The sequence below is a fragment of the Syngnathus typhle genome, linkage group LG2 (genome assembly GCF_033458585.1).
Source record: "Syngnathus typhle isolate RoL2023-S1 ecotype Sweden linkage group LG2, RoL_Styp_1.0, whole genome shotgun sequence".
In the NCBI taxonomy this organism is placed as follows: domain Eukaryota; kingdom Metazoa; phylum Chordata; class Actinopteri; order Syngnathiformes; family Syngnathidae; genus Syngnathus; species Syngnathus typhle.
This window is the reverse complement of record NC_083739.1, coordinates 20,216,790-20,233,706: the sequence shown is the minus strand read 5'-3', so window position 1 is coordinate 20,233,706 and position 16,917 is coordinate 20,216,790. Positions and strand designations below refer to the sequence as shown.

General features: G+C 40.6%; 1 protein-coding gene across 1 annotated transcript; it reads right to left on the bottom strand.

Moving 5' to 3' along the window:
- Positions 1 to 230: 230 nt before the first annotated feature.
- Positions 231 to 11,176, bottom strand: klf15 (Kruppel like factor 15). Its single transcript, XM_061271215.1, has 3 exons — positions 11,025 to 11,176; positions 8,305 to 9,817; positions 231 to 2,791 (listed from the first exon to the last, which is right to left on the bottom strand). Exons 2-3 carry the CDS (start codon positions 9,720 to 9,722, stop codon positions 2,623 to 2,625), a joined length of 1,587 nt encoding a protein of 528 aa, XP_061127199.1. The 5' UTR covers positions 9,723 to 9,817; positions 11,025 to 11,176; the 3' UTR covers positions 231 to 2,622.
- Between the last annotated feature and the right edge of the window lie 5,741 nt (positions 11,177 to 16,917).

The window sequence follows — 16,917 nt, the reverse complement described above, 5'->3', positions numbered from 1 at the left end:
AGGATTCTGAAGTAACCCCCCCCCAAAATTTTGTGTTCCTTATAAAGCACGTTACACTTTTTTGATCTATAAACCTGCAAAGGTTTGCGCATTATTAAATGTCTGAAATTAGCAGCAACAACAAGACTAATCTGAACCTTTGTGATGCATGAATGGTCTTTTCTGCCATGGTCTGGAGCTATTTTGAATGATGTAATAGGATACCATACTCAACAAAAGGGCCACAAAAATATTATAAATCATTTATTTCATTTGAAATATAAAATATTAAATCTGTCATGAAATTAAACTGTTTTTAAGTAGAAGTAATAATATAGATATTTGATTCCGTCACAGAAGATGTTTGGCACGCTGAAGAATGTGCCCAATGGCAAGTTGTGTGACTACTTCTTCCACATCACTGACAGCATGAATTAAAGGGATATAAAGTTTTAACAAATGGCTCACTTTTAACAAACAGAATTAAAATGTGTTTCCTGAAACATCAAATGATAAACCAGCACCTACTTTTGATTTCTCTTGCCATAAATCTGCCAACGAGTCAGATAACAGACAATGAGACCAGATGAGACAAACAAGGAATTGCTGGGATCTGAGTCAACATCGACCACAAGACAATAACACAGCAATTCTTAAAATATTTAGGGGAGGGCAGACAACCAAAAATGTCTTGCATGCCGGTACAAATTACACAGTGTCATGGCGGTAAGCATTATTCGTCTACAATGTTCTTTTTTTTTTTTTTCTTGCTATTCAACAAAGAAACTTAGTCAAAGTTCAAAGGAATGTTGACGCATCGTCTACTCCGCCAAACCTTCAATGATTAGCAAAGAGCTGGACTGCAGCAGCGTTGATACAACTACCGTATTTTCCGGGCTATAAGGCGCACCTAAAAACCTAAAACTTTGTCAAAAGCTGACACTGCGCTTTATAGTCCATTGCGCCTTATATATGGACCAAATTCCTAAATTTAAACTGGCCCGAAGCATTGTGTCATGATATCAATCATAAGTGGCCCACTGAAGACTATGAATCATGAATCAAAAAGACTATGGATCATTATTTTGTGATTATAAAGTAATTTGTTGCGTCTGAAGTTGAAATAAAAAAGATAAACTGGAGAAGGATTTGATTTGGATTAAAAATCTGACATGATGCATTAATGGTGCGCCTTATAGTCCGGTGCGCCTTATATAAGGACAAAGTTTTAAAATGGGCCATTCATTGAAGGTGCGCCTTATAGTCCGGTGCGCCTTATAGTCCGGAAAATACGGTAGTTGAAAGCTATGACAAACTAGTACACTGCTAAGAAGACAGTTCACAATTAATAGGTTTCCAGTTTCAAGGTGAGAGGGTGGAGGGTTTGATATGCTCCCAAAAACAAAAGCATGTCCACAATACCTTTGAGTAAAGATATTATTCAGAATCAATATGAAAAGTCTGAAGACAACACGAGGAGGAAGTTATGACTGCTATATTAATAAAAACAAACACATTTCAGCAACTGGCAACGTTGTCTGTAAAATAATATTAAAAACATTGTTAGGGTTCCAGCTTTGACATTTGTGTCTGGTAGAGTGTCAAAATGATGCATGTCTGAGGATAATTGATGGAAAAGTGCAAAGACTGAGAACTATATAGTGCTCAACTGTGGACATAATACGAATTCAGTGGTTCACACGGTTCAACAAAAGAGAACAAGGATTTGATTAAACACATTTTTTTCGAAACCTCCTTTGATACATTTGGCCATTTTTTAAAAAATAATTTCCATGCACGATGACTGCTGAGATAGGCGCCAGCGCGCCCGCGACCCCCGAAAATAGATGGATGTTGTTCACAACGCTGTTCTCTGTTGAGTGTCAATTAGAAGACATTTACTTTCACTTAATGGGGACTTTAAAGATGACAAAAGTCTTAACATGTCTGTAGGGTTGTAGCTTTGACATAGACAAGCAATTGCACTTTGTAGACAATTGGTTCCAAGGCATGCCTTTGTCGTAGTATTGCCTGTCTTGAACAAAAATTATTCAAAACCAATATTGTAGTACTTGTTTTAACTTGAAAATTAGATGCTCAGTTGTGAAGCACTGGTCAAAGCTTGGATACACCAAATATGGAATAGTCCCTTTGCATGGCAGGGGACCAATTGAACCAAGGCCACAATTATTCACATCAATAAAATGTCCAGCATATCAAAATAATATGATAACCAATGTGTATCTTGATCCTGTATGGCAACATTCGGCTCTGAAAGGCATTTCTTTTTTTAGTACCATGCAACTTCTGTATAAGGCTCTTTGGACAAAAAAAGACATAAAAATACTCTGAATATCAGAATGAGATTCAATTTTGATTAGTTCCAAAACTCAGTGAGACAAAATAAAGTCGTCCTGTACAAGAAGCTTATTCCATCTGTGAGAACTGTGTGTCAAGTAACATTTTTGTTTTCTTTATACAGTCATTTCATTGCGACCCATTAAATGATCACAGTACGTATGTCACATGCGCATTCCAGTCCTGCGCAAACTCCTTTACCCCCACAATGTCCTCCTCCGTCCTTCGTCAAATGCGCCTGCCGCTCGCTTTTCGTGTCAGTCTTTCAGAGCGGGGTCAAGGGGGTCAGTTTGCAGAGCGCCCTGTCCTGTTGCTTCGTGGAAAGCGGTGGACTTTGAGGTGTTTTGACAGATGATCGCTGCGGGCAAACTTCTTCTCACAGACGATGCACTGGTATGGTTTGACTCCGGAGTGGGACCGCCGGTGTCTGGACAGCTCATCGGATCGGGAGAACCTGCCAAAATAATAGTGCATTTCTTAATAAGCTTGACGAGACATTTTCCATTATATTTCATCAGGCATCTTTGGTGTTCAACCTTTTTTGTCATATTCAAACCACAAACGGGAAGTTCAGAATGACACAAAAACACTGGATGCAGTAAGTCTGCCTACCATGTTACCTGTATAAATGAAAAACGTTTTGTCAGATACGTATTTGATATGCTTGCTAAATATTACCTGTGAAAAATATCAGCCCTCTGTGGCCTCATCTTGAACCACTTTGATTTGTAAGAAATCACTGCGCCCGAGGAAAACCAACCAATCAAGAGACAAGGCGTGTCAACCATAACAGTAATCGCACCCTCATATAACCATAACTCTTAATAATATAGTGAAAGTCCATTAGGACTACGGTACCATGCTTTTCTGGGGTAACAAGGTGGCAGGTCAGCATAAAATGCTTGTTTTCATGTTTTTTTTAATCGCTTTTATGTGAAGTTGGGTAATTTTCTACAACACACTGGATGACCTTTCATGTCTCACTAATGTGGTTAAGGATCACTGAAATATGTTCCAGGATGCTAAATATCATAAAACCAAATTTCCAATGTTGGTAATCTAAGCATGTTGATGATTTTATGGATGCGAATTGGCCTGCATCCTCTCTGCGAAGCTGAGGAGACGGCCTTTATTTAGCTCCAACACATGAGCCCTGCAAATCCTCATCTATTCCCGGCCCGCCCGGTCTCTGGTCTCCATGGGCTTGCCACAGTCTGGCTATCATGACACGGGAGGTTTAAGTGGACTTTTCACCACTCGTCTTTTGTGTCCGTCCTTGTATGTACGAGTAAAGCTGTTAACATCAGATTCATCTGGAACACGGGTTGATCCCCCAGGGCTTCCCTATTTTTCTCCCAGGTCGATAATTCACAGTTATTTCAAGCCATTTCCACCTTCGACATGAATTACATAATCAGTCCGTTCATCATTTTAATGGCCCCACAATATAGAGTGAATAGCTAGCAGAGTTCATCATGTGCAACAATTAAAAATGGAAATGCAAGATCAGAATGTCAAACAAGTTATGAGTCCAATGATTAATGTTCTCTGGTATCACCTTACTCATGGTACAACCAAGTTGACGTTATAACTGGCGCCGATGCGGGTTCATTTTACACTTTTAAAGCAAGTGCAGTAGTGTAATTCGGCGGACTTTCCGGAATTGAAAGAAAGTTTGGGTTTCAACCAAAATAGGCCTATACAGTCACATAAAACCCCAGCTGTCACAATTTCAGTTTAGGAAGAATCAAAAGGTAACTTCTGGATATGCTTGGCTCTTTACTGTATGTTTGTTTCAACAAGGATTGTAAGAGATACATAGAACGACACAATTTGAAAAATATACTGTGTTGCTTGATTGCTAATTAATCAATCAGTGCTGCAGTGCAATCTCAATTGATGTCACAGATGAAATGGGCACTCAGATTTCACTTTGCATCATATTAATGAGGGTTTGCAAAAAACCTTTTAATTGTCTTTAATTGTCAAAATTTCAATTTTCAAAAGAAATCATTGATAATCGTGAGAGATTTTTCAAAGCACCAAAACTGTTACTGTTATATTTTCAAAGGACAGATAGAAGGTATTATTTGACTGTGTTATAAACGCTTTTATTGTCATGTTGTAAAGTTTTATATGCTGTTTTACTGCCAGTGTTTATTTATCTTTTATCTTTTCAAATAACACACATATTTTGAATTTATATTGATTATTGCGCAATGTCATTTATCTAAACTTTTTTTTTTAACAAACACTCACCAGAAAATCTTGTGATGACATGACTACCTAGTGAAGCTTTCAGAATACAACCAAAATCATGTGCTGACCATCTGTTTTTGTGACTACAATAGCAGTCATGCAGGGAAAATAATCTACTCCAATATTGACACATTAGTAAATGGAGATGCTTTGACACAAAAACTATGGAAAACCCAGTCATCCTAATTCAGGGAACAAATGGTGAAACCACATAGGAGCTCCATGTACACTGCTGGTGCTTCAAGCTGGGTCATGCCTCAATCATAAGGACATATGTACACCCAACACGACAAGACGCTACATGCATATAACTAGCATGATATTCTTAACACCAACACACTACGCTCTGCAGATTGCAGTCTGCCCTTCGCCTTAAGTTCTACAGGACTCAATTTTCTATGACGGTGAACAGGCTAAGCACTATAGAAAATGGATGGATGGATGGATGGATATTTATAACTCACAATTTTGTTTGGACAGATCACGTGGACATCTGTGTCCAACCACAGCGTCTCAACTACTCGTTTGAAGTTTTAGCACCTCTATACTGCATGCTCCAGAAGGTCACAGAGTTCAAAACTAAGGGTGACTGAAGGGCAATTGAGTCCAGACGCCCTTAGGCTGGCTTGGTGTAGATACAGCCTTGCACAAAGTTTGTGAGAAACACACATTCACAGGCTTTGTGCTAGCTGTAAGCATGGACAATAACCAACAAGACCATCGCACGCACCAGTTCGGCAAATACTGAAGTGTACAGACGTTGTAACTATCATCCTTCTGTTCACATCACCCTGCAAAATCACAACAAATTTCAGCACCCATTTGTTGTTGTTTTTCTGCTATATCAATGTATTGCAAATGACAAGTACAATAACTGGTATATGTATTTTCAATCTCAACTTCAACAAACCAACCAGTTCAGGGTGTCCCCCGCCTACTGCCCGATGAATGTACACAGAGAAACCATACTGATACAAACATTTGAGAGAATAAATCTCACTATAGAGAATTTTTTTCTTAAATGGAAAATTACCTGATCATGCCTATCTTAGTTCGTACCCTGCATGCGTACAACACCTCTCGAGAATTGGTTTTTCACCAAGGTTTGCAGGCCACAATAAGACTCTCACGTGGATCACCGCCATGTCAACAAATCTGTTCTTGTTCTGTGCTTTGCGTAGATCTAAAGGTGTCAGAATCTAAAGATAAATCAGACAGAGTGACCGCCCGGCAACAGAGCTGTTCTTTGCCGTGACAAAGAATGCATCAGCTGACAAGCCGCTGATCGGGTGACGGCTTGTCAGGTGCACTCGCGGACTTGCGTGTTATGACAGTAAACTGTTTAGGTTTGAGCGTGGCCATCAAACATGACCTCAAGTAAGAGTCTTTGTGCAGGCCCAAGGTAAACACAATTGCAGTTATGTATATGTATATCCTGCATGTGTTCATTGCTTACATTAGACTGTTCCTTGGCGAGCACATATTTGCCAGATTATAACATACGTAAAACATGGACGAATCATAGGGATAAAAAGAGTCGAACTATTTGGCAGGGAGAAAATATGACTGCAAGCTATATGTAGGAGCTCAGCCAATGAAATACGACTCTTCCCTACACACATGGACCTATTCTGAAGTTACTCTTACGAGGACGTCCCAGTTGACCTCTACCTCCTGGTAGGGGGTGAAGGGTGGACTGTATATTATGTTGTAATGCTGATGTCATATCAAGGCTCTCAAAGTGCAGTTGTTGGCCGGACAACTCCATTCCTTTATACTGGAAAGTTAGTCTCTTACTGCATGAACAAAGCTGAATCTAGATTACAACACAGCGGAAAGGAACCTCTAAAATTGTACGACCCCAATTTGGAATATCAACTAACATTCCAGTGGAAAATTGTAATAGTAAAAGTTTTAGCTGTGGTATAAAAACATTGCCTATACACTTTTCTGACTGCTCAACTTTTATTTAAGAATGTTTTGATTTCCTTTCCCTCCCCCCCTGGAACTATGACATTGCCATTCTAACAAATTGGACCAGGGTCTCGAAACTAATCATTTCCAACGTTAGACCACCAGAGTATAATCAAGAAACAATACAATACTATGTTACGTAATAACCGCCTGCTTGCATGTCACTGCCACAGAAGAATAGACAGATATATGCACAGTCATCATCCAAATATTGTTCCTATGTGTTCTGCTCATGTGAAAGTTCCAAATGGAAGAGTTTAGGTATTTAAGTACGTATGTCTTCGGGCCTCGTGAGAGTCTGGTAAATCCTTATTTATTTGCTCCAACCCTATGTTATATAATACCATACCTCTACCATAGTCAGTGGGAAGAAAACATTGCTGAAACGGATTGATAGCCTGAGGTCTCTGCTTGAATGGGCCAAATTTGTTGCACATGCATGACACTGCCTTCACTTGAGCAATTAGCACGGATCTGTCGATTAAAAATGGGCATTTGTAGATTAATGAAGTCTAATTGTCAAACAGAAAACCTATAGTTTTGCTGCCTTGTGTGCAACTTGGGTGACTGGAAAATTTCAAGAACTAAAAACCTTTAACTTGATTCCGTAATAACCACGCGTGTGTGTGTGTGTGTGCGTGCGGGTGTGTGTGTGTGTGGGAAGTGTTCACAGACAGTGAGCAAACAATAACTAGCAGGGGCAAAGTCTGCATTCAGTCAACTTCAAAAGAAACTCTAATCTTATCAGAAATTTTACCATGGTACAAAACACACAGTGAGCCAGCAGTTGCTCTGAACAAATCAACACAAATGTAAACTTTTCCGAATTATTATTATTCACAGTTCACATTTCATCTCCTGAATCGACTTTTACCGTACATATTTGGGTCCGATGTTCCATTGCCATTTTGCTGCTTATCACACAATAACATGACTCTTAGTCTTCTAATCTAGACCTTGCTTAAAAAATGGCTTTCAAATGTAAGATATGTTGTGTGAAAACTGTCAAAGCAAATCATAAGCTTGACGGGACCATCCGAATGTCATAACAACAACATTATGATGATGATGATGAAAGATCGATCGATTGATTGATCAATCAGTCCATCAATTCCCTAACCAGGAATGGTTTCATGCATTCACACACCAACAGCATTTGAGAACCATTTTGAAGGCTCATTTCTTTTCTACTTTTTAACATTCAGAATTGGCAGGTTTGTTGCTAACCCTCATCTCAGTGGTGTGTGGAATTTAGAAGCTGCATATTTTTACATAAAAGATATTTTAGGACTGCTGCATTAAACAATTTCTGTGCCATTCGTAAACATTTTATGATGGCCACAGCTTGACCCTGGAGTGAAGGATGTAAAATTTATTTTCTGAAGAAGTAGTAGTTGTATACTTTTACATGCGGTGTCGGTAGGTGACGTTGGCTTGATTCATTTTTGTTCAAGTGTTCAGACTTGCAGTACAAGAGCACTGACAATAAAGATCGTATGAAAAAAATCAACAGACGGGTCAAGTGTATACTTAATTTCTTCCATTCTATTCACAAGCTCATTTTGTATTATTAAGCCTTTAGGGACAAAATGTTTTTGTAATGTAAACATAAGTTTGGAATCATATCTTTGCTCTTGGTCCTGGACCGATCAATAGTCCTACAATACACCTTGAAGGCCAGAAATGGACCTCCCATTTGGGAGCCTATGTAAATAATGATGTGGTTTTCCTCACCTCCATCCACAACCAGGCCATGTGCAGGCGAAAGGTTTTTCTCCAGTGTGCCTCCTCAGATGAGCTTTAAGGTGGCTGCTTTTGGTGTACATCTTATTACAGCCCGGAAAAGAGCACTTGTGCATTTTGATAAGGTCTGCCACTGCACTCTTCTGGTATCTCTGACCTCCAGCGAGGATCCCTGTGGTTGATCCACCACCTAAGCCGCCTTCCCCAAGCCCAGTGGGTTTGGCAGCAATGGGCACTGGTGCGATCCGTACAAATTTGGGGGAATTTTTATTCACAAGTGCAATGTTCGCTGGGGAAAGCAGCTGAGGCACCAAGGCGAAGGTTTGGCCCTGGATGTTGACCAGGAGCTGGGCGATCTTGATATCCGATGGACCTTGCGCTGGTTGAGACTTCTGCACGTTAGCTTCTTGCATTTGAGCGTCTGAGACAGTGCAAGGCTGAGGCTCTTGTTTGATCTGGATGGGCTGGATTTGTAAGATGACGGGCACACCGGAAGCAGCACTGGTGTTTTCCCCTGAGGCTGATGGAGATCCACAGTCTTCCTGTTTGAGTCCATCGACTTCATTGCAGGTGAAACTCGAACTAATACAGCTCACATCGACTGTTGATGAATGGTCCATGCTAGGTGCATGTAGTGTCTGTTTGGTCTCTCTGTGGGAGGACAGCGGAGAACGAGCCACGGGTACAGTCTGATCTGAGTTCTGCAAGACCTCTCTGGCTGTTGTCTTTGCCCTTTCGGCCTCCGAGAACTCTGGCGTCGGCGACATTGCATCGTCGCTCCCCTCGTCTTCCTTCTCCATCGCTATCACCATGTTCTCTTCCAAGAATTCCTCAATCTCTTCCAGAGTGGGCTGGAAGAGGAGCGCAGCAGGATCCTGCAGCTCATCCAGGAAAATGGGGAACTCACAATTGTCCTCTTTGGCTTGGTGCTGGAGGAGACCCAGCCGCTGGTCCCTCTTTGACTCCCAAGCGAGGCCCATGGGTAAAAATGGGGCAGTGGAAGATGATGACGGTGGTGAGGAGAGCAAGCTGCTGTTGCTGATGTTGGAGCTTACTGAATTGGTCATTTCCTGTGAGAGGAGGAGGTCCAGCAGACTGTCTTGACTCTCACCTTCAGAAGAGCTCCTGCTTTCATAGCCGGAGCTCACATGAGCGTGGGATTTGGGCGACGAAGACTCCGGGCTGGAGCAGAGCGAAGATCGAGAGCTTGAGGAGTTGCTAAGGTCATCCTCGGACAGCCCCGGTGAAGAGGACACCCCTTGGTAGGGGTTGTATATGCACGCGTCGGTCACCATGACACCCCGGGACAGTTCCTCGCTGGCATCGCAACAGAGGCTGCTGTGGTCACGCGCCGATAAGCCAGTACAGTACAGGAAGGTCTCCTCACCAAGTGACAAGTGATCCACCATTCCTGTGAAGATGAATGGCAGCTGGACTCTGGTCTGCACTCAAGATCAAGTTTGTAGACTTGGCTAAATATTAATGAAAACGTTTTTCCATCCTCCTGTTGAAGTCAAAACAATCAGAATCATCAGTTAGATCAAGGATATCCTGTTTGGAAACACATCCTACAGTACTTGGGGCCAACTACTGTAACGTTGAATTGTAGTTGCTTTATATCATCTTTTGACTCTGCTAACTTCCAATGGCTCAAATCTAGCATTTACTCTCTTTGGCAACTTAAACTTTGAGGTTAATATTCTACAAGGGTCCTGCAAGCTTCACAGAAATGTGGAAGCCGGCGGATCGAGAGGGTGAACATGACCACTGTTTGGCTTTTCTGCCTGCATGAAAGAACTTCAGTGTGTGTATGTATATAGCAGCTGGTATGGCATACACTGACCATGTTTAATCCAAAATTCCCATTTCCCCACTGCAAGAAATGAGGGAGCCACATGGCCTAAGGGAAAAACAGTGGATACAGGAGCGAGATCATCTATTTAATTCATCTTTGCTATTTTTTCATGGTACTAGTCACAAGACGGTTGCATATTAGCATGGTTTTCAACACACTAACATTCCAGTGCCCTTTAAATAGAACCATAACGGTTTTATGACAGCTAAAGCAATACAAAGTTGCAAATGTAGGGCAAGTTGAAATAAGTGTTAATGCGCGCCATCTAGTGTTTGCTGAGCGACTCTTGCTTTCTAAAGTAAATAAATAGTCCAAGTTCTCTGAAACATGCAGCGTTTGGGTATTTAACATAATTACCACCTGTATTATAAATATTAACCATATTTGCAAACCTAGCTCTTATTGTTCATTAAAGATCCCATGTGGGTTATTATTATTATTTTTTTTTTTTTATACTTTTACTTGTTAGCCTAATTAGTGAAAATGATACTAATGTCAAAATAGTAAAAAGAAGAAATAAAATAAAATAAATGAAAACAAGATAAATATCTAATGCATAATGGGCTTAGCAGAGTGTGGAGTAATTTGCCCTATAGTAACCTCTGCCTCGATGAAACTACTGTATTCAGGCAACTGAAAATATGCATGACGCAAAAACAAAACTAAGACTGTGCATCCAGTCACCGCTTGGGTATTTTAACACAGTGTCGAAAAAGACCCTTCATGCATCTCAAAAGTTGCATTATGTTGACGTATATTCTTGCAAGTTGCGTGGCCCGGGCTCACTCTGCAGCAAATCAACCACGTACACGACGCACTTGCACGCGCGTGTATACATGCGTGCGTATTGGCTCACCTGTGCGTGGGTGAGAAGAACGAGGTTTTTATTTTCCCAATTCAACGCGCTCTCCTCTTCCAAGTGTTCCTTCGTGCGTAATGGTGAGATCAATCCGCGGGTGGGTGCATGGTGCATTACTCTCTCTCTCTCTCTCTCTCTCTCTCTCTCTCTCTCTCCTCTCTCTCTCTCTTCTCTCTCTCTCTCTCTCTCTCTCTCTCTCTCTCTCTCTCTCCCTCCTCTCTCTCTCTCTCTCTCTCTCTCTCTCTCCTCTCTCTCTTCTCTCTCTCTCTCTCTCTCTCTCCCTCCCTCTCTCTCTCTCTCTCTCTCTCTCTCTCTCTCTCTCTCTCTCCCTCCCTCCCTCTCTCTCTCTCTCTCTCTCTCTCTCTCTCTCTCTCTCTCTCTCTCTCTCTCTCTCTCTCTCTCTCTCTCTCTCTCTCTCTCCCTCTCGCACACAAATGTACACGCATGCACAGAGGCTCACGCTCCCTCTCTCGCTTTGTCATTGGGCTGTGCAGTTAAGTCACATGATCTCTTCTGGCAGTGTTGTGGGCTCGGCTTGTGAGGGCTCGCCTGCTCCGCGCGTCCTCATTGGTTAGTTGCTTGTAAAAGGAGGCCGGCGTGAGGGAATGGCGTCAATGGAGCGAGTGAGAGAGGCTGGGTCACAAACATGAACATGATGATACTCAGTTGTTGTTCTGTTCCCATTTCTACGGTACAAAAGCTTTTTCCTTTATGGACTTGACCTCAATCCATTCCTATTTGGATGAGGCCAATAGAAGGAATTGACCATATTTGGCTGAAATAGATCCTTTGTTACTGAACTCACATTCAAGACAAAAACTGCTTGTTTATTTTGGAAGAAATTGATCAACACTGGACAACATAGAAAATCAGTCCTTTCACAGCCTTCTGTAACCTGAGAAGCACGAGCTAAGATGGCGTCATGATATACAGTACATCATGTACTGACTGTGACCCCAAGAAATACATGGAAATTTCATCATAATGCTTTTATATGCTATTACAGGCAGCAGCCATTTTAGCAAGGTTACTTGCCTACATAAGTAAAAATCCATGTTTGTTTCATATAGTAAAACCATAAAAAAATCATGGAGCAAATCGTATCTTTACCCCTTCATATATGCAGAAATCCAAATAGCATGACATATTATTGCTCAAACACAACAAATGTATTTCTTATCCAGTCACCTCCTATATATACCGCTTGTCCCCAATAGAAAGAGTCTACCCCAACATTTGGCAGAAGTGAGGTACACTCTTGATTGGTCGCGAGTCAATCCCTGGGCACAAAAATAATCACAGTTCTAGAAAAATTCGAGTCCTCACTAAACTCACATGTTTCTGGAATGTTGGAGGAAAACCGGATTAACCAGAAAAATGATGATGATTTAGTGGGTTTCTGTGTGCACCGAGTGGAGTCACAATGGCCCATATGCGCTTACACTGGTACACTGACAATCTCTGTTTGATGAGCAGATGCCGCAGTTTGCAAACATTTCCATCACTACTGAAAATGTATCCTCAAAATTGTATTATACAGAGACACATGGCTATTGGTAAGAAGAAACGTATACACTTTGTTGTTGTACTTAAGTAGATTATTCAGATATCTGTATCTGTACTTTACCCATTATTTTTTCTGTTGACGTTTTATTTCTACTCTCCATACATTTCCAGTCAATGGCCTAATTAGAATCGTTTGATGATGTCGGCTCCAAAAATGAGTCATGGTGAATATGTTGTGTCTCGCGCAAACCTGAAAACCACTAGTTTCCGGCTATCAAGAAAATGGTCTAATTTGAAAAACATAATTTTTCAGCTGTTCTCATGAGCTTAATTTTATATTTTTTTGTTGATCAGTTCACAGCCTCACCAAAGCTATGGGCACAGCATAAATACTATAAAAGTTAAAGAAAGGAAAAAAAATAGAGAAACTTGTGAATTTAAGAAAAACAAAGATCAACAAGTTGCTGAAAAATCATTTTCAACTTTACATACAATTAGAGTCTGGGTGTTTACTTCTACGTAAGTAATGTGTTTGAGTTCTACAGCTACCGCTGACTCATTATTATAAACACTGCACTGTAATTGCTTCCAATCATTTCTACGCAAATGGAACGTAAATGAATGTGTTCAAGGGTTAACCGTTTCCCATTAGCAAATAAAAGATAAGTGTGGCTTCCATCTCAAGATAGGCCCCTTTGACTTTCCCCTCCCTTTACTTTAAGCTAGTTTTGTATCATTCTTTGGAGGGGTGCTCAAACACTGCCATGACTGCACTGCTTGTCTTCTTAATTAAAAAGCGCCAAAATGTCTAAGGCGACTCGGCCAATGACAACATTGGAGTTCCAAATGTGTTGTAATTCCTGGTGCAAATTACCAGCAATGACCATGGTTCATTTCTTCTCGTATAGAAGCTCTACAAGAAGTCTTTTGCGCAAAGGTGGGTGTCCATTAGACTTGAGGTCAGCACTTGGTGATAACTTTCTAAGGTTATGTTGTTCACACTGTTAATAAGACCTTGCTGATTGGTTGTGGGCTAGTCAAACTTAGTAGCCACTCAGATGTATCTTTGGATAATCTTGTTTTTTGTCCACCTTTAAAATACTTTCAGCTTCTTTGGCAGTGAAGTTCTTCCAGTTCACAGAAAAACAACACAATTGTGGGCTGTTACATTCAAATGCAAACCATGGCTAACTTCTCCGGCATTGCATAATATCCTGCCATGGCTTTCAGCATCCAAATCGATCAGCGGAGCTTGAGCTTCCACAGAAAAGCAGTTGCAATTGGAAGTCGATCTGAATATAAAAGAAGGCGTCTGTGTTTTCAAAACTTGTCAGACTTAAGGGCTTATGTTTCACAAGTCTGGTTTCATTTGTACTAATGTCACTGATTATCATGTTTCTATTGTCACATCAAGGTGTCACGTCAACAAACTGAGTGAGAGAGGCCAAGCATGAGAAATATGAGAAATATGTCAACTCCCTGTTGTCTTTTCCTTCTTTCCTAATCGCCACAATACTGTTAAATGGGTTCCTTTCAGGTCGTCAATTTACATTATTAGTTCGAACGATAAAGATTGCTATTCACGGGGGCTGAGGACAGATCCCTACAGCGAATAGTGAGAATCTACCAGTAAGGACGCCAACCCTAAAGAGGTTTGTAATTGCCTACAGAAGCCACAAGATGGTGAAAAGGGGCAACTTTTGTTGAAAAGAAGCTCCTCAATTCACTTCAAATAGTGGATGGTTGGTTTTGTGGGCACCATGATGCCACCAGATAGGGCCAAAACGATATTCTGCTTTGGCCACGGCACAAAAACAACTAAACGGTATTTATTTATTTATTTATTTATTTATTTATTTATTTATTTATTTATTTATTTATTTATCTAAAATAATGGTGGATACACCCCCCCCCCAAATAAATCCACAAATGGCCGAATTGGCAAATGTCAAGGTTGTCAAAGGTTCATAGATTCCCCAATACATCATAGATGTTCTAGCAAAAAAGGAACTTACCGTTATTTCTTAATTTGTTTATTTTTTTAAAGTTGCAATAAAACCTTTGTCATTTTGCAGGTCTGAAGCTTATTCTACGTAGAATTATCTTAAAGTCCTTGGTGGAGGGTGTATTCAATTGGATTCCATTTGAGATTCCAGATGCAGAATTCCTACTTGATCCAATTGGATGGCGTGTTTGTACTTAATGAAGTGTCCAGTGAGTGCATGCTGCTTACTGAGTCAATAATGTCATGCCAAGAGGAAAACAGAGGGTCTTGTTCCTGCCCAACAAATGAATTGGTACCAGATGGTGTGTTCACACTTGCAAATACTGACAAATGAGAATGTTGTGTAAGGCTCACATGGACTTAATGAATCAAAGTGATTTATCCCTTATGGCTGTGTTTGGAACCTGCCAAAGGTTAAATAGGAAAAATGTGGCCATCTTAGGTATATTTTTGTCAAGACTAAAAATGATCATGAACACAAAAGAATTCTGACTGAGAAGTGCTGTGGTTCCGAATCTTGGTAACACAAGTATTTGTACAACTTCTGACCATAAAATGAAATAGTACTAATCTATCAAAGGCTGATTTTAGGCCACACAGTTTTATTTTAGCCATCTTTTATTGATTCTTTAATCAAATACGTACTAGTTATTCCTGATTCACATAATTATACCTTGTCATGTAAAGACTCCCACTGTCTTCCTGCCAGTACTGTCAGGCATTGCCTCAAATCTGAAAACCTTGCACACCGACCAGCCGGTCATAGAGGCGCAACTCCTGGGGACTCAATAAACCACACCACCTCTCCCACCACATTGCAGTCTGATCTGCTGAAAGATTGGAGGGGCAGATTGAAAAGACTAAAACCAAAACAGCTTACATTCATTCCTTATACCAAAGACCCACCTGAAGCAGAATTGTCACAAAAGGACTGGGTGAAGCTTCATTGCCTCTGCACCAGGGTTAGACGGCACAACACATCTACATCTCAAGATGGATATGTACGTATGTGGACCGAACATTGCTTGATGAAAATGGCACATTCAACTGGCTGTTGGATGAAATAAACAGACTTGGCTGCCTCAAATGTAAGAAGTCAAGGAAAAAGGTGATAATTGCAATGTTTGGGCTTCTCTTTGCATGCAATTATACGTATTATTATCCGCTGCGTGACATGGGATAATAATGCAAATGCAAGATAATAATAATAATAATAACTACCACTGAACAGTGATAATGACAGGAATACATTTGGAAAATAATGAACCCAGACAAAGACTGGCAGGGCCCATTACCGTGACTGTAAACAGCCACCATGTATACTACGAGACATTTTAGGGATGAAAGTGGATTTAGTGGATGGAAATGCAATCAAAGAAAAGGAGAACTGCCTACTTGAAATTTAATTACACTTGAGCGACTGCTAGTTTATCTCAAAGACATGAGACCATAAGTAAAAAAATATACCAAAATATACAAAACAAATGCAAACAAAAACTAGACATTTAATAATATCACTATTATCACTAATAATGCTACGCCTGTGCAGGTGCAACATACTACGTCAACCTGGGTGAGCTGAGGTGCGAATGATTCAGCCTTTTCTATCAACAAGCAAACTTTGTTGAACAAGTGTTGTTTTGACCCTAAATTGGCAACAGAATTCAAACTATGAGCAAGTCAGCCGCAGGCCAAGAAGTAACCAGAAGAGGACGGTGGGATTTATGGCTCTGGAAAAAAAAAAGTGAAACACACCGTGACACACAAAACCACCATGTGTGAGCTCCAGGCTGTCAAGAGCAGCAGGTACCTACAGTAAACATACAGAGCACACATGCACTGCAACATTTTGTAAAGTTAGTGTGCTGTGGCTACTGCTGCAATACTGAAGAAACCACATCATTTTTCCAAGAAAATACCGCATTCCATTTTCTCACATAGAGACATATAGGTGGACAGAGTCGCCAGAAATAGTACTCAAGAAAGAGTAGTTACTTTAGAACTATGAATCAAGTAAAAGCTAGTCCTCCGACTAACTACTTGAGTAAGAATTATGAAGGTGAAACATTGTCCATGTGTAACTTCCAATTTTTTTTTCTAATTGAACCGTCAGATCAATGCAAGTCCAGATTGACCCAAATTCAATCACAATGCTCACAATGTTTTACAAACTGGTTAAAACAGCACCATTTTAGGAGAAAATTCTTGTAGACTGAAATGTAGAGCTCTTTAGACTGGCACAGATGACATAGCTGTTCTTTTTCAAAGTTTTTAAGGTCAGCATAGAATGAAAACGAGGCCAGCTAGGTCAGGAGTGAACTGCTCAGTGAAAGTAAAAAGGGGCCATAGCCCTATTAAAAATCTATGTCGCCCCAATTA